This window comes from Ptychodera flava, chromosome 20 (assembly GCF_041260155.1).
Source record: "Ptychodera flava strain L36383 chromosome 20, AS_Pfla_20210202, whole genome shotgun sequence".
Classification (NCBI taxonomy): Eukaryota; Metazoa; Hemichordata; class Enteropneusta; family Ptychoderidae; genus Ptychodera; species Ptychodera flava.
In genome coordinates, this window is record NC_091947.1 from 38,815,187 (window position 1) to 38,834,044 (window position 18,858).

An 18,858-nucleotide genomic window follows, 5' to 3' on the forward strand; every position below is an offset into this window, starting at 1 on the left:
AGCATCCGGATATTTTTGTGTTAAAAGTTTATTTCAAGTTTCTAACATTTACCTGTATTAAATAAAACAAATTTGATTCAAAGCATTACCCTTTGTATAATGTCTAGGTAAATAATTGGTAGAATTTAAGATTAGTTTTGACAGTAATTTGCGACATAAACTTTGGGGTATAGGGTAAGGTTTGGTCCTATTTCATGAAAACTATAGAAGATATTGTATATTACAATAATCATTTTAAAGATAAATAAATTGTCTTTCCAATGGCAGCCCATAACCTAGCCTATGGTAAAAAGTAAGCTCAGCAGAAAACTAACAAGACGACACATTTAACAAAAACATATGCGAGTCGGTAATACTCTTACTTCACGGTACCCTTCAAAACATGCAAGTAACAGTCATTCAATACCAATATTTTGTCTGTTAAAAGTCTAACTCATATTTTTGACATGTCCCTGTACCAAGTAAAATATATTCTATACAAAGAATTGCCTTTTGTAATGTGTCTAGGACAATAATTGGTAGAATATGAGATTAGTTTTGATGGTAATTTGCGACATAAAACGTTATAGTATGGGGTAAGTTTTGATCTTATTTCATGAAAACTATAGAAGATATTGCATATTGCAACATATCATTTTCAAGGAGAGTAAATTAACTTTCTAATGGTACCCCATTTACCTCGTTATGTTCAAAATAAGCTAAGCAGAAGACTTACAAGAAGACAGGTTTAAAAATAGCGCCAATGGCACTTGATCACAACTGGCACATTGTGAAACTACTCTATCTCTGGGTACACCTGTACATGAAATACTGAATGGGTAGGTGCTGCGGGTTTGGAGTTTGTCAGTAAATGCACACACAAAACAAAGTCCCGAAGTAGCGAATTCCAGCCATTTTCAAACCACACTGTTTGTCAGTGGGGTAAGCAATATTCGCAAAAATCACATTTCCAGGCTAATAGACTATGTTTTACGAAATCACACGTCCTTATCACAAAATAAAACGATCTTTGTCTTTAAATCAATGCGCCAGTAAACAGGTCCAGCAGCTAGTTATGTCATCAAGTCTGTAATGTTAAGGGTCATAACAAATGTGAGAAATCTAAAACATTAAATATGTTGTTTTTTATCAATTTTATTACCAAAAGCGCATGAAATCTCTGATACTTTGAATCAGCCATCCTGCATATTTCTAACATTCATCAAAACCTCATTTCTGTTCCACAACTCATTAAATAGTTCATAATGCAGGATTGGTGTACATTCCAAAACTACATATATGAAAGACCCCTAAAATCAATTAGTTAAAGGGGGGTTAGAAATTTCCCAAAACTATCTAACCCCTGCTCCGTTTGGCTCCATTTTTCGGAATCGGAACCTTGGAACCAGTCTGAATATCTGTACCAAATATCAATGCAGTCTGTTCAGCGGTTTTTGACTTTTTGTCGTTTACGGAAAATGGACACTGAGTCTGTCTGACACCGGTTGAAGCTAACCCTATATCACAACTTCCAGATGTGATAATGACCTATGGTCATTATGTTAAAAAATACCGCCAATGGCGCTTGGACATAATGACCGCCTAGTATTATCGGCATTTATCAACAACCACACTCACTGTGAATTAGACAGACCACGAAGTCAATGAGCAACATATAGCTGAAAGACTATTTTTCACGTTGCGATTTTAGGCTCATTTTTATGAGAAAAGAGACATGTATATGTATATGGAGAAATAGCAGAAGACATATTTGTAAATTGTTTGTTAAGTGACAATCATATATGCATCTCTTGAAATTTTGTGGTTATAAGGTATAACACTAGTGTAAGAATAATGAGGTTAGAATAAGTTAGTAAAGCTAAGTTGACAGTAATTAAGATTACAAAATTATACACTAAGCTGGGAAATCTGATTGAAATAAATGTTGAAAAGTAGCAAAGTCATGGTCATCTTTTGTCTAATACCTTGTGTAAGTTCATGAACTTTACATAAATCTTGCTGTAGATTTGTTGCTAATGGGCAATAACTGTGTTTCAGATCATTTGAGAGCAATCCATCCATGACAGCTTTGAATTGTAATATACAACCACGGCAAAGCAAGTCCATAGATAACTGATTGTAATACAAACAGAAACTACAATAGCAACAAGTACTGGAAAACCTTAAAGTATAGAAGCGGCATCTTTATTTTACTAATAAAGAGCTAATAAACCACGGGGTGCTTGGTTTAGATATGAGAAGTCTCCTTGCCAAACGTAAATATAAGAAATCAACTTGGCATGGACTTCCTGAAGACAGTACCATTTAACGCCACCCTGCTGAGATTTCTTACTGACAGCGACAAAGTATAGATAAACAAGGCGAAGTTAGACTACATATTAATTACTATTAGTGTTTGTATTACAATCAGTTACCTATGCACTTGCTTTGCCGCGGTTGTACTTCTATTTAAAGGAGAGAAACTTCTCAAATAATTTTTTTCCCTGTAATTTGCTGTGAGAACACATGGACAGATGCTCAGGACTCTATGCTGGTGCCAGGGCTGTCAATTATAGCCGGTCACCGGCGGCAAATCGCCGTCTGACACAGGTCTTGCCGCCGCCTGTTTTCCCTATTCAAGGCCTGCAATAATGATCTTTACACACGTTATGAATTCTTTCCTGTCCAAATTCTACCGTTGGCTGCGCTGTGCTGCAGAGGCGCAGCCCCTAAGGCTCGTTGGTAGCCGATTTCTGATTGGTTTTAATCGGTACTGTCAAAAGGCTTTACGTGTTCTAATTGGTTTTCGGACGTACACGATCGATATGGCTACGAAAGTCGACAGCCTCGTTGGATTTATGGGTCCAAAAAAGACCCCTGAGAGGCTCACACTAGCTCTGGATATAAAAGTAATGTCAATATTTGTTAATCATTTTATTTTCCTGAGGAATTTCAGTGATCGGGGTTTCAATCCATCAATGGTATAGCATGCAATGCAGATTTCACGCCGCGTCTGAGCAAAATGCCATAGCATTACGTGTATTTCGCGACTGGAATTTTTGATTTGTTTTCCCGTTTGCAGATCGTGAACGCTCTTTACAATGAGTAAGAATCGTTTACTCAACGCAAAACAAACTTTGTGGGGATTGACATAATTTTTAGTGAGCTTTGACTACCACTGAATTTGTTTGCACCAAGCCGCCGTTCTATGAAATGTATTCATACGGTAGTACATGCTGTGTACTGTGATTGTTTCGAAGGCCCGAGTATTGAAGTTTGATAAATATTTTCCGACATCCGGAATCTTTCCTCAAAAGCAAATATCGGTATTCCGATCCTTCAAAATCATTTACCAAGACCAACATTTTTTAATGTTTAGGGCAATTACAAAATTTAGCTAGGCTTGACTATGTACTTTCGCGGTATCTTGCACGTACGTGCGGCGCGGCGGTAAACCATGTTTTGGATATGGATATAACATGCATGTAGTGAGCCTACCCACTTGGCAGGCGTGGGTTTCGACAAAACTCTGACTACTGTGATGTGAGGGATATCAGAATAGATACTATGATAGTCATCAGGAGAAATATTTGATCGTTAACTTTCACGCGCAAGGATTTACTACGTAAATAAATCAACATACTCTCAATCTTGTCAACTAAGAGGCTGACGGACAACGAAGGCACGCAATTTCATTAGTGGATGTAAACTTGAGTATTGTAATTGTTTGTATGACGTAGCGACTACTCAAATTGTCTCTGGTAATGGTCTCGTATTTACCCCATTACATTTGTAAATTTTCACACTGGAAATTCATAGCCGGTAACTCTGAGGAGAGGTCTTGAAACAGACAAAATAAAATTACAGCAGTATCAACCAGACGCAGATCGGAATTTTTTGTCGTGACGTTATGACATCAGTTTTACAGTGGGGACAAGGTTTTTTAGATTCTAATACGATTAGCTGTTTTGAATGGGAACGTATTACAATTATTGAATAACTTTCTGCAGATGTTGTTTCTTAAGAAATAGTTTCTGCAGGTGTAGTTTCTAAAGCTACATCTGAAGAAATAGTTTTTGCAGATGTGGTTTCTGAAGCTACTGTTTCATCAGCCTGAGAATCACACAATATTGAGGTATTGTCAGCTGGTACTGCTATACCGGTACAAGCCTTGGGCTTAGATGAGTACTCCAGTGATTCTGATTACGGTTCAGATTATGATCTTTATTAAGCAGGTTGTAATTCAACACAATTTGTAGGCAAATAATAATAACCTGGTGTATCAATAAACACATAAACTCTGAAATACTTCTGTTTGTCTTCCATAATTTATTTCACAAGATTCAATTTCATGTTACTTTTTATACTTCAGTTATAATAAACTTGACAGTAAATTGCCCTCAAAGTGCCACCACAGGCCACCAATTGAAGATGAATAATTAGAAAAGCTAAACTATGAAATATGTTTTTTTTTAATGCTTTTGATGCCCAAAAGAGCATAGAAATCTCTTATACTTCGAATCAGTCATCCTGCATATTTCTAACATTCATCAAAACCTCATTTCTGTTCCACAACTCATAAACAGTCCACAATGCAGGATTGGTGTACATTCCAAAACTACATATATGAAAGACCCCTAAAATCAATTAGTTAAAAAGGGGGGTTACAAATTTCCCAAAACTATCTAACCGCCGCTCCGTTTGGCTCCATTTTTCCGAATTGGAACCTTGGAACCAGTCTATATATCGGTATCAAATATCAACGCAGTCTGTTCAGCAGTTTTTGACTTTTTGTCGTTTACGGAAATGGACGACATCAAACACCGGTTGAAACCACCTCTATATCACAACTTCCAGTTGTGATAACAAAAACGAATGAGAGTCAGTAATACTGTGATTTTTAGGTACCCTTCAAAATATGACTGTAACAGGTACAGGATCCCAATATTTTTTCTGTTAAAAGTTTATTCCAAGTTTCTTACATGTACTTGTAGCAAATAACACAAAGGTAATACACAGTATTGCCTTTTGTATTATGTATAGGTAAAAATTGGTGGAATTTAGATTAGTTTTGACAGTAATTTGTGACATAAAACTTTGGGGTATGGGGTAAATTATGGTCCTATTTCATGAAAACTATAGAAGACATTGCATATTGCTATATACCATTTTCAAGAAGAATAAATCACCATTCTAATGATACCCCATAACCTAGGTCATGTTAAACAGTAAGCTCAGCAGATCACGTACAAGAAGACAGGTTTGACAAAAATCCATGTGGGTCACAAAATCGTGATTTTGTGGTACCCTTCAAAACATGACCATAACAGCTATTGAGTCCCTATATTTGTCTGTTAAAATCCCATTTCTTATTCTAGGGATTCCAAGGCTTCTGAAAATTACAAGTTTGTTATCCTGTGGGGGGGGGGGGAAGGAAGGTGCATGTAGACGCCCCCTCTAGCCTCGGCCTAATAGATTGTTAGTAATACTTGCTGTATAAGTAAGACAAGGAGACATAGGCAATTTTCCAAATACGCCTTATCAAAATTATTTTATCAAAAAATATTTAAAAATTAAATTATAAAAATAGACAGTCATCAATAATCTATTTACTTGTTGGAGAAAATTGCAATACGACTATGTGTGCACGTTTTAAAGTCTTCTTTTAAAGGCTGTGCATTAGTTCATTGCATAAAATGCCCATTCACGATATACCAGTGTAGCAAAATTTGCTATTTTAGTGACTAGAGACAATAATGCATGGTAAATACCCAATTTTGACATTTATTTTCTTCTTCAGCACGTTGCAATTAGTAAAGAACATCCATAAATCTGTTTGATTTGCTTCATAAGGAGGAAACAATAGTTATCGTATTTTCTTCCGGTTAAAAATACTGAATTGCCAGAAAAAATCGATTTAAAGTTATCCAATTCTATGACGTCATATTTTTTTACTAAAACTTTATGCATTTTAGAAAGACCAGTATCTCAGCTTTCTAAAACTATAAGGTATATGGCATTTCAAGCCAGTTTACTTCATCAAGGAAAGAATGTTGTACCCCTACCCCTAGCTTTTGCACACCCCATACAGATACACGCAATTCAAAATTGACTCCAGAGAAGTAGTGTATAGTTAAATATCTAATGTTAACACAGTTTTTCTTGTTTAATATGTTGGAACAAATAATTCAAACACAAAAAGCTGTCAAAATTTTGCTTAATAAAAAGTACATCACAATTGTTACATGGTATTTTGGGTAAAAAATTTCAAAATTGTCAAAAAAATTCATTTTAAAGTCGTCCTATTCTATGTACACAAATTAATTTTGCTAAAACTGGTGTTTCTCATAAAGAGCAGAATCTGAGCTTTCCAAAAATGTATGGTTTGTGCTATTTCATGCTAGTTTACTTAATGTAGGGGAGGATATAGTACCCCTACCCATTTTTCGCCATTTTTTGCAGTACATGCAAATCAAAAACCAGCCCAGATAGGTAGTGCATCCCAAAATATCCAATGTTAACATCTTTTTTCTTGTTCAGCAGGTCCTAAAGAACAAAAAAATACCCATGTAGTAGGGATGTGGGGGGGGGGGGTGCACGGTGGGCCCCTCCAGCCCACGGACTATAGTCAACAGCACTGTTCTCGTAGTAGGTTTTTGTCTTAATCTCTTCTATGAACCGGTTATGTTTTAAGCGCTTCAATGGAAAATCAAAGCAAAGAAAACGGAGTCAATTTGATAAAATGAAGGGCTGTATTATGTGATACATGGTATATCATATGACACAGATATGCTAACATTACCAGGGTTACACTCACTAGACGAGTATTATTATAATATTGTGTCACCTTGTTGCACCAAAATCAATCCATTCCATCATTGCTAGAATCTGCATGCGCGGACGTAATTCATACTGATCTGAATGTAATCAACTGCACCGTGCTATGTGCGTTGATCAGAGGGATTAGACTCTTCGTAAATGTAAAAAGTCGCAAGACAAAAAATTACTATGTTGCGACATTGTCAACCCCCCCCCCCCCCAGTCTGGCGTACCATAGAGATCGAATTCTCCACTACCAGCACATGAAGTGCGATCAATATCCCCTGTTGCCCCGCACTCCAACGGTGGAAAACATTGATAGGTGCATGACATTCAAGTCTGAATCACATGATTCAGAGTCAGTCATCATCTGCATCTGCTACAGGTCTTGACGAAGAAATTTTCATCATTTATTCAAAATTTCAGTCGGTCATAAGGACCGACATGTTGCTAAAAACTTTCGGCCCGACGAAAAATCTGTCGGTCTCGGACCGTCGGACCGACGTTAATTTCGCACACTGCTGTCAACTTCATAACCAGTTCGTGTACACTCTAAAATAGGAGACATTTGCTGAAGTCATGACCTTTTGTATTGGCCAATGGCAGAAGGGAATTTCTCATGAATATTTAAATTTGTAAATGCGGAAGTGAAAGTACGATTTTGCGGGAACAAACCCATTGGCAACTTTCGGCAGGTTTTTTAACCCCAGTTGACAGATATTCGGTGTCTTTCGAATGAAAATATCTCCAAAATGGTCTACACTTTAAAATGGCAGCTTTGGAGGGTGGTACGTGCGAGATTTTTCTCGTTACGTCATTTTGAAGTTAGTCATTGAAACACGCAAATTGCCATCACACTTTCCCGCAATTTTAACATTGACAGTCGACTCATTTTTGCGGGCGTTTTACGATCGTAGTTCTAGCTTACTTAGTTATATCTTATATCATTCAACGGGGCAGAAAACCAGCTTTCTAATGATGCCTAACACTTGGGTCCCACGGATAGGTGCGCAACGGTGCGCAGTTTTTAAAACGGGAAGCATTGTTGATCGCAGGTCGTGACTAGTATTGCAGCCGTATAGCCCTGCGTACAGGTCTGTTTTCCCGGCGTTATATCGAACCGTGTACGCAGACATGCAATGACTGGCCATCCGATGGTTACATCAATTGTTAGTCCTCAGCTGAAAACGTCTAGAAGACCATGTGAAAGTGTCTTCCGTCCATGGCATGAACTTTACGATGTTATAAGTTCCATGATTCTGTTGCTGCGACTCCGTCGTTTTCCTCGATAGGCGGAGTCAAGCAGTCGCGATATGCGCATGTGTCAGACCACAGACGTACGTCTCAACGTTGGCGGCGGTGTTCCGCACTACGTTATCGACACGGTGATTGGTTTATTTTAGTCACATGGGCGTTTATGGGACATATTTTGAACGTCTCCTATTTTAGAGTGTACACGAACTGATAACTATAGAACATATGGAAATACACAGTGAAACGTTCACAACGTAAAAAATGTGCCCATACCGAGAAACAAGATGGCGTCCGTTTCGATTCTTCAACTCAGATTTTGTCCTACAGTTGTGCGCATGCGCAGACGGTAGCTTTAGCGAAAGTGAGTCAAAATCAAGTAAATATAAAATAAAAATGGATAAAAATATTGTTTAAAAATAATACAAGGCATGTATCACCAAATTTTGAACATTTCTGACGGCCTTTCAACTATACGAACACCCATGCCAAACATCACAATAATCAAATCAGTGGTTTTGAGGAAAAATTGAAAATAGTGGTTTTCAGAAAAAAGCTAAACAAGCGACCTAGCGGCCGATATAGCTCCGCTGTGTTTATGTACAGAATAACTATTTTTGACACATGTTGATGAAGAAGGTGGAAATCTTTGATAGCTCAATGCAGTGGCCAGAAAAAAGTGGCTAAAATAGCTGCAAAAATACAAAATTGAAGATTTCATCATACTTTGAATATATCACATCAGATCATCCCTAAGAACATGTCAACCAAAGCTATCTGATGAGTAGTTTTTTGAGAATATATTTTTCTGACCAAAAATGGCAACAATTGCCCCCCCCCAAAAAAAAAAATTGCAGATTTCATCATAATTTCAATCAAATTTAGTTCATCTATAGAAACCTGTATACCAAATTTCAAAGCTGTTAGACCAGTACTTTTTGAGAAACATATGTTTTGACCAAAAATGGCTAAAATTGCCCAAAAAATTCAACATTGCAGATTTCATCATAATTTCAATAAATATCATTTAGTTCATCTATAGAAACCTGTATACCAAATTTCAAAGCTATCAGATGAGTACTTTTTGAGAAACACTTTTTTTGACCAAAAATGGCTAAAATTGCCCAAAAAATTCAACATTCCAGATTCCATAATAATTTCAATAAATATCATTAAGTTCATCAGTAGGAACCTGTATACCAAATTCCAAAGCTTTCTGACCACTACTTTTTGAGAAACACATTTTTTGACCAAAAATGGCTAAAATTGCCCAAAAAAGTCAACATTGCAGATTTCATCACAATTTCAATAAATATCATTTAGTTCATCAGTAGGAACCTGTATACCAAATTCCAAAGCTTTCAGACCACTACTTTTTGAGAAACACATTTTTTGACCAAAAATGGCAAAAATTGCCCAAAATTACAAAATTGCAGATTTCATCATAATTTCAATAAATATTATTAAGGTGATCTGTAGGAACGTGTATACAAAATTGCAAAGCTATCAGATGAGTAGTTTTGGAAATACACATGTTTTGACCGAAAATGGCAAAAATTGCCCCAAAAATACAAAATTGCAGATTTCATCAAAAATTCAATATATTACTTAGTTCATCTATAGAAACCTGTATACCGAATTTCAAAACTATCAGACCTGTCCTTTTTGAAAAATACATTTTTTGACCAAAAATGGCAAAAATTGCCTTTAAAATGCAAATTTGCATATTTCTGCACAATTTGAACAAATCTGAAATAGATCATCCCTAGGGACATATGTACCAAATATCAAAGCTATCTGACCGGTAGTTTTGAAGAAGAAGATTTTTAAAGATTTTTTTACCAAAAATGACAAAAATTGCCTTAAAAATACAAATATGCAAATTTCACCACGATTTGAACAAATCTGACTGAAGTCACCCTAAGTAAACTGCATATCAAATTTCAAAGAAATCGGACAAGCGGTTTCAGAGAAGAAGATTTTTTTACCAAAAACTCCAAAAAATGCCCCAAAAATACAAATATGCAAATTTCACCATGATTTGAACAAACTGAAGTGAGGTCACCCCAACTGAAGTGCATATAAAATTTCAAAGCAATTGGACTTGCAGTTTCAGAGGAGAAGGCAATTGTTGACGGACGACAACAGACGACGACGGAAAATCAACCTATTTGATAAGCTCCGCGTCGCTGACAGCGGAGCTAAAAAGTGACTTTAAAATGATTCAATCAAAAAAAGAAAAAAGACCGTTTGAGATACATGCCCAGGTGACCACCAGACAAAATTTCAGAAAAAGTTACTGAAGCGTTTCTGAGATACCTGCGTCCACAGCATACGGCCCACTATGTTGGCCATATTGGGCCGCGCCATCACATTAGTACCTTGTGCCCACAGGGCACAAAGTACTAACCAGATATGAACTGAATATGCTCACGTGTTTTACAACAGGTTCATTAATAGTAGTACGCTTCACAGAACAATGAGATATATGTTATCACTATATGTAGCAGGTTTTTTAGCTCCCATATAATATGCATATGTATATATGCAAATGGGAGGTATTCGTATACGGTGGAAAAATGTCGTCTGTATGTATGTATGTATGTATGTATGTATGTCCGTCCACATCAAAAACTAATAAACCGTAGCACCTACTGTCTTAGTATTTGGTGTACAGGTGCACCTAGGGGTGGAGATGTGAATTTGTTCAAATGAACATGTCAGTGCCAAAAATATGCAAATGAGGGGGAAAAAAGGAAAAATCCTGCAAATGGCTAAAACTCAGTAAGCAGTGGTCAGATTTGGTTGAAATTTGGTATGCAGATTTTTTTAGGTATTCTAATGTATGTGTGCAAAAATTGGGATGAAATTTGCATGTTTGTATTTTTAGGGTATTTTTTTCCGTTTTTAGTCAAAAAATCTTGTTCTCTGAAATCGCTCATCTGATTGCTATGAAACTTCATATTCATGTTCCTCAGAATGACCTCAGTCATGCTTGTGCAAATTGTATTGATATTGTCATATTTGTAATTTTGGGGCAATTTTCATAATTTTTGATAAAAAAAAATTTTATCCAAAAACTACTGATGTGATAGCTTTGATATTTGGTATACAGGTATCTAAGATTAATCCCAATATAATGTATTGAAGGTATGTTGAAACTGGCAATTTTTTTATTTTGGGGCAATTTTTGCCTCTTTTGGTCAAAACATTTTTCTCCTAAAACTTGTGATCTGGTAGCTTTGATATCTAGTATACAGGTTCCTAGGGTTTATGTTAATTTGATATATTTAAAATTAGGATGAAATCTGCAATTTTGTATTTTGGGGGGCAATTTTTCTCATTTTTGGTCAAAAAATTTGTTTCTCAAAATTTACCATTCTGATTGCTTTGATATTGAGTAAACAGGTTCTTAGGGTTTTTGTTAATAAGATATATTGAAATTAAGTTGAAATCCGGAATTTTGAATTTTTGGGGCAACTTTGCGAAACTTTCAGTTTTACTGGGATATCTTTCATTTTGTATTTTTAAGATTTTTTTTGGTAATTTTATACCTACTGGAACTAAGAGCATATAATGTGGTGATTTAGTAAGCATTTGATATGGTAAACTGTATTTGGTGTTGAAATGCAGTAAAAAAATCCTGGCAGATTTTGAAAAAATTCCAAACAAATGCCAATAAAAAATTCAGCCAGAGAAGGTTTGACAAAACGAAAAGATGGGAGAGTGGGGAAAAAAGAATGTACAATGGATCGGATAAAAAAAGATACTGTAATGTACCTCATCGATCTTCCAGACACCATCCCTTATCAAAAAGTCCACCCCGATGTATTTTTGTGCGCAATTAACCATGCAGTGTATTTTAGTTTAAGATGTCAAGTTAGGTAAGGATTTGAAAGGGATGGTCAAGTTCACCACAGTTTAATTTTATCTCTTGTTTCATCATCCTTGTGTAATTGGTTAAGTTTGTAAGTTGTTCCAGATGTTGATGCACCAGCTGTTCTGGAAGAAAACAATGTTTACTTTTCCGTGTAGGGTTTCTGAGTTGATGATTGTATGTTGAAATTTCTCCATGTATATGGTGTATAGGCAAAGTGTAAACATTGGTTGCATGTTATGTATTTCAGTCTTTGTCAAATATTGTAAATGAAAAATCAAGAACAGTTTACTGTGTACTTGTAAAAGATAACATATTTGTCAATACATAAACTGCCTTGCAGATTGATTGTCTTAAAGATTATCACAGGAGTAGAAAAGGAAAAGAAAATAAATCAACTAATCAAATTGCTGTAACATATTCACTCTCAGTGCCTGTATAGGTCTATACTTTATTTTATCATAACATTCAGCTGTTCGTTATCTCCAAGAGCCAAGGCACACTTGGGGTCGATGTCATCACTCTGTGCCAGTCTGTGTATGTCAGTCTGTCTGTATATGTATGTCCATGTTTCATACAATTGTTGACTTGTTTTGATAACTATATGGGAGCGAACAGTGATGTTGTCACTATTTTTTAAAACTTCGCACAGTACTCTCAGAGTTTAATCACTAATTACAAAACTTTATTTAATATGTGAATGAGCTGCAAATTAACTTGACACTGCTCAATGCTTTATGGGACAATTAGATATCCATCAGATCAACATTAGTAGCACGTTTTATTTAATTTAGTGCTGTAATTTTAGAGTGATGTCACTTATTACAAAGTTCATTAAATATGCCAAAAAACCCTACATTAACTTGACATTGTTCAATGATTCATAGCACAATTAATCAAATCAATATCTGTAGCACGTTTCACAAAATTTTAGTGCCAAAATTTCAGAGTTATATACCTAATTACAAAATTTATTAAATATGCAAATTAACCTTAATTAACTTTATACTACTAAATGTTTTACAACGCAGTAAGATATATGTCGTATCAGTATGTGCAGCAGTTTCATCACATTTGATGCAGTTATTTCGGAGTTATATGACTAATTATAAGACTTCATGGAATATGCAAATGAGCTAATTATTAACTTGACACCGCTCAATGCTTCTCAGTACAATTGGATATTTATCAGATCAACATCTGTAGCATGTTTCATCAAATTTAATGCTTTAATTTTGGAGTAATATCACTAATTACAAAGTTCATTAAATATGCAAATGAACCCTTAATTAACTTCACACAACTAAATGCTCTACACCACAATTAGATATCTGTCGGATCAGTATCTGCAGCAGATTTCATCACATTTGGTGCAGTTATTTTGGAGTTATATCACTAATTACTAAACTTCATAAAATATGCAAATGACCTATTTGTTAACTTGACACTGCCAAATGCTTCTCAGTACAATTAGATATTTATCAAAACAATATCTGTACCCAATTTCACTGACTTGGGTGCCGTAAATTCAGAGTTATATACCTAATTACAAAGTTCATTAAATATGCAAATGAACCCTTAATTAATTTCACACTACTAAATGCTGTACACTACAGTTAGATATCAGTCGGATCAGTATCTGCAGCAGATTTCATCACATTTGGTGAAGTTATATCGGAGTTATATGACTAATTACAAACCTTCATAAAATATGCAAATGAGCTATTTATAAACTTGACATTGCTTAATGCTTTATAGTATAATTAGATATATATCAGATCAATATTTGTTGCAAGTATCATAAAGTTTGGTGCCGAAATTTTAGAGTTATCTCACTAATAACAAAAGTTCATTAAATATGCAAATGAGAAGATAATTGACATGACACTCACAGTATCATCATAATGTTCTTAGATTGTCATCTGTGAAAAGTTTCATGAAATTTTGTGCAGTATTTCTTGATATATGTCTACATTGTCATTACCGTCTCCATAGGGAAACCATTGTACGGAAAAAAACAATATTGCATAACTTCATTAATAAGCAAGCCATACTAACCAAAATCTAATCAGTTCTTGCAAGTAGCACATGGTACCTGTGTACCAAATCTGACTTGAATCCGTTCAGGCCTTTTTGAGTTATTGTGTAAACAGACAGACAGACAGACACACACACACTAACACACACACACACACACACACACACACACACGGACAGACAGACAGACATCGCTATGACAATAGCCCACGTGTTTACACACGTGAGCTAAAAAGGGGGGGGTTAGCAATTTCCCAAAACTATCTAACTGCTACACAGTTTAACTCCATTTTTAGGAATCGGAACCTTGAACACAATCTGGACGTCTGTACCAAATATCAACACAGTCTATTCAGTGTTTTTTTTTACTTTTTTGTTGTTTACGGAAAATTTTCACTATCCGACACCAACTTAACCCATCACAATAACATGATGACCTTCGGTCACTATGTTAAAAATCTGCATATTTTACCCTCATTTGTATACCAAGTTAACACCCTATCTGACTTATGGTTACAGAGTTTCAGCAATCTGCATGATTTTTCCTTTTCCTTTTCATTTGCATATGTTTGATATTGACAAGTTCATTTGAACAATTCAAATCTCTATCCCTGGGTGCACCTGTACCCCAAATATTGAGATGGTAGGTGCTGTGGTTTAGGAGTTTTTATGTTGATGGACAGATATACTTATATACAAACATACATAAATACAGACAGGCTATTTTTCCAACCTGTAAGAATAGCTTCCACTTGCACATATATGTATCGTCATATAGGAGCTAAAAATCTTCATCCCAATATCAACAGGACCTGTGAACTTGAAATTCTGCACATAGGTACTTGTACCTGATTACAAAGAGTGTGTACAGAATTTTGACTGAACAATTTTTTATACAAAGAGATGGATTTTGAAGTTTCAATCAGAGATGGCTCCCAGGTCATTTGACAGAAATAAAATTAAACCAGATATGAACTGAAAAAGCTCACGTGTTTCATTATATATTGCAGTTGTGTGTTAATTTAAACTTTTTCTACATGTTTACAACTTCATTGAAACTGTTATGATCAACATCATGAACAATATTCGCCACATTTTCAATTTCTTCCCTCCTTTTGGGAGTCACTTCAGTCATACTTCCTTCATTTGGGCTTTGGATTCCATCCTGACCCCCATTTCTCGGGAATTCCACTCCTTTCCCTCATTTCGGCCTCTCAGGATGGATTCATCATCAACGTCATTCAGGCCTTGACCCCAAGGTCACCAACGACCTTTCCTTGGCTGCTTGACTGAAGGGGCCCTCTCCCATATGTTTTGCTTATATTTTATTGTAGGTTAGTTTGCTACTTCTATTTCGACTGTTTTTGTATTGTAAATTTTGATAGTACATAGTTTGGGATCTGCTGAGGGCACTTTACCTTTGCAGTTCTATTTCCTTTACTACTATAGATTTGCCGTTTCATTTTGTGCTTTATTTTATAACTTTGTTGGTGTTTCCGTTCTTATTTTTGCAATAAACCCTCTTTCTCTTTCCCTCAACTTAGCAGTGGTGTATTCAAAAAACCAGATATGAACTGAAAATGCTCACGTGTTTCGTTATATATTGCAGTTGTGTGTTAAACTTTTGCTACATATTTACAACTTCATTGAAACTATTATGATCAACATCATGAACAATATTCACCACAGATAAATTCTAAAGGTCATTAAGTACACAAATACGCAATTAGCTGAAATTAAAATACTTTCTTTGATTGCTGTCATAGCAAGTGTACTTGCCTATGGTCAAGTCTTTTAAGCTCTGTATCCCAAACTGTGAAAACTCATTAGATTTGTAAATTATAAATTACCTGACATGAAAATGCCAAATGACTTTCAATATTGTTTTAACCTGGTATCATCAATGTACATTGCATGTTTCACCAACTTTGATCAAGTAATCCTGGTATACATCCCCAATAAGGAAAGTTCATTAAATATGCAAATCAAGCGTTGGTTGACGTAAAAATGCTTAATGACTTTGAATAATGTTGTATCATATATACATAGCAAGTTTCGTCAACTTTGGTCTGCTCCATCAAGATATCCTTAATTTAATAGGAAAGTTCATTAAATATGCAAATTGGGACTTGACCAATGTAAAAATGCTTAATACCTTTAAATAATTTTCGATCATAGTATATTCAATATACATACCAAATTTCGTCAACTTTGGTCAAGCCCATTCAGATATATATCTCTAATTAGGAAAGTGCATTACATTAAGTATACAAATTAGCAATTATCTTTCATGTCATCCCTTAATACCTCAGGGGTCCATATTGGCCCCCTGTTATTTATCTCGTACATTAATGATTTGTCACAATGTGCTAAGTCTTCAAATGTAATTTTATATGCTGATGATTCTAAGCTCTATAAAACAATCAAGTCAATTTCCGACTGTGCACTGTTGCAGGATGATTTGGACAGGGTTACTTATTGGTGCTCAACATGGAAGCTGAAACTAAATGTTGAGAAATGTCGTTGCATTACATTTTCGAATAAAACCAAGAAGTTTTCTTTTAATTATTCTATTGATACAGTACCGACTGCACGATGTACATCTGTAAAGGACTTGGGCGTTATCCTTAGTAGCTCCATGGACTACTCTGAGCATATCAATAATGCAGTTAAGAAAGCAATGCGTAACCTTGGCTTTTTAAAGCGTTATTGTAAAGATTTCAGTGATGTTAAATCTTTAAAGACTCTGTATATCGCCCTTGTACGCAGCTGCCTCGAATACTGTTGTTATCTGGAATCCGGGGCAGCAGAATCTTGTTGATAAGGTTGAAGGTGTTCAAAAAAAATTTATTAAGTACTTGTGTTTTAAACTGAATATGCGTTACTGTTCATCAGGATACACAGAATTATGCAATTTTTTCAATTTGCCTCCCCTATACAATCTTAGGAGCGTTTCTGATCTTAGCTTCCTGTACAAATGTACATATGTGTTCACTCTGTGGTAAATTGTTCTCATTTAACTCAAATCCCACTGAACGTTAAACGTAGTCTACGGGTAAACCTAGCATTTTCGGTACCCTTTTCCAGAATCAATGTTCGTAAACACCCTTTTTTGCCACATGCTTTAAGCACATATTACCATATTGCAAAATTGCGCTCGAGTATTGACATTTTTAACAGATTTAGTCTTTTTAAAACAAATGTGAGGATTATTTTTGTTCATGATTTGTATGTTCTTTGTTATTGTCCTTTGCATCAATTTCTGTTTGTCTGTATTTTTATATTTTTTTTTATGTTTTAAGGAGCCTGTAATTGGGAATTTACTCCTGTTGGTTATCCGAATAAATAAATAAATTAATACATTTCATGGCAGACATATCCTGGTGTGACTAACATTTGTAGGAAATCTAATCAAATTGTGTGGAGTCGTTCTCAATGTTTGTATGTTTTTTTCTAAATCATTAATTATGAAAATGAGCAAATAGTATGCAAACCACACGCACCAAAAACTAATCAGTTCTTGCCATTTGCAAACTGAATCTATGTGCCAGATTTGATTTGATTCTGATCTGATAAGCCATTTTTGAGATATCGGGCCAAGACAGACACACACACACACACACACACACACACACACACACACACACACACATCGCTGTGACATAAGCTCATGTGTGTGAGCAAATGAGTTAAAAATTACAATCCTTGGGTGTACCAATGTGCCAAATTGTTATGCTTTTGTTTGCGCGGGAGTCAAGCTACATTAAGGTAGGTCAGAAATCATTTGAGGTCATCCAAACACTCAAAACAAAATTTTGGACCAACACAAGGAACACAAATCTCTGTAGTTCCCGAGATACAATCTGGAGATACAATGATTTTGCATAACTAATGAGATATGGAAAAATATTAATTCAATAACCTTCAAAATTATGCAGAATACAAAATTTGAATACCATATGGCTGCAAGGTCACATGACCCTACACAATTTAAAAGGTCAGGTGCACTAGTACTCAATAGGAACGATAAACCCTGGGAGTTTGAAGAGGCTGTGTGCTGTGGTTTCCAGCCCTGCAAAAAGGTTACGGAAGAACAAGAAGAAGAAGAAGAAACAGAGAAGAAGAAGAAAGTTGAATTCCTACAAAAACAATAGCAGCCCCAGTTCTACTGGGGTTGGGCCTCTAAGTATCAGGAATACGATCTTTATCACTGGCGAAAATAAAGATTTGGTTAACTACTGAAAAAAACACTGCTACATACCTGGGACACGCCTGCTCTTGCTTGATGAGCCTTTTTTTGTTCACCCCAATTACCAGTAGCCAGAGAATATTTCAGTCCATCAGTAATAATTCGTGTTTTTATGGCTAACTCTAAATTGAAATCCTACAAAAGAAAAAATACCGCAATTATACGTTGTCGCTCAAATTTGATTAGAATTGGTATATACCAGTATGGGTACCAATGATCAACAATAAATGTTGTTTCCATCTGTTCAGTGCAGGAAAATTCTACGTTGATGTTATGACAATGATTTCTGCACAGTACAACCAGAAAAACAACAAGAAATATTTAAAGCAGAAACACAAGAATGACAAAAGTAAATAAGGTCTGAAACTTTAGGTACTGGAGGTCAACTTTAGCAACATGCATAGCAGAAACAAGCCCCTCTTAGTTTGAGCATAGACAGTCTTCCCCCTCTACTGTCTAAGGTTTGAGCAGGTCTGTTGATATGTAACAGTTCATTAACGATTACAGGAAATGACTCAAGGTCAGTGGAGTTGGCCTGTTTCTTACGGGCATGCCATCACTCCTGCACATTTGCAGGATTTTCCTTTTTCTTACCTCATTTGCACATTTTTGACACTAACGTGTTCATTTGAACAACGTCACATCT

General features: G+C 35.5%; 1 protein-coding gene and 1 long non-coding RNA gene across 3 annotated transcripts in view; one reads left to right on the forward strand and one right to left on the reverse strand.

Moving 5' to 3' along the window:
• The window catches only part of LOC139120884 (uncharacterized), a 466,659-nt gene that overhangs the window by 381,486 nt on the left and 66,315 nt on the right, over nucleotides 1-18,858 (forward strand). The window lies entirely within an intron of this gene.
• LOC139120881 (DNA-directed RNA polymerase II subunit RPB2) overlaps nucleotides 1-18,858 on the reverse strand; it is a 412,063-nt gene that overhangs the window by 235,070 nt on the left and 158,135 nt on the right. For both annotated transcript variants that reach the window (XM_070685501.1, XM_070685502.1), the window contains exon 9: nucleotides 18,225-18,347. In XM_070685501.1, coding sequence (XP_070541602.1) covers nucleotides 18,225-18,347 — 123 coding nt within the window. The remainder of the gene's footprint in view (nucleotides 1-18,224; nucleotides 18,348-18,858) is intronic.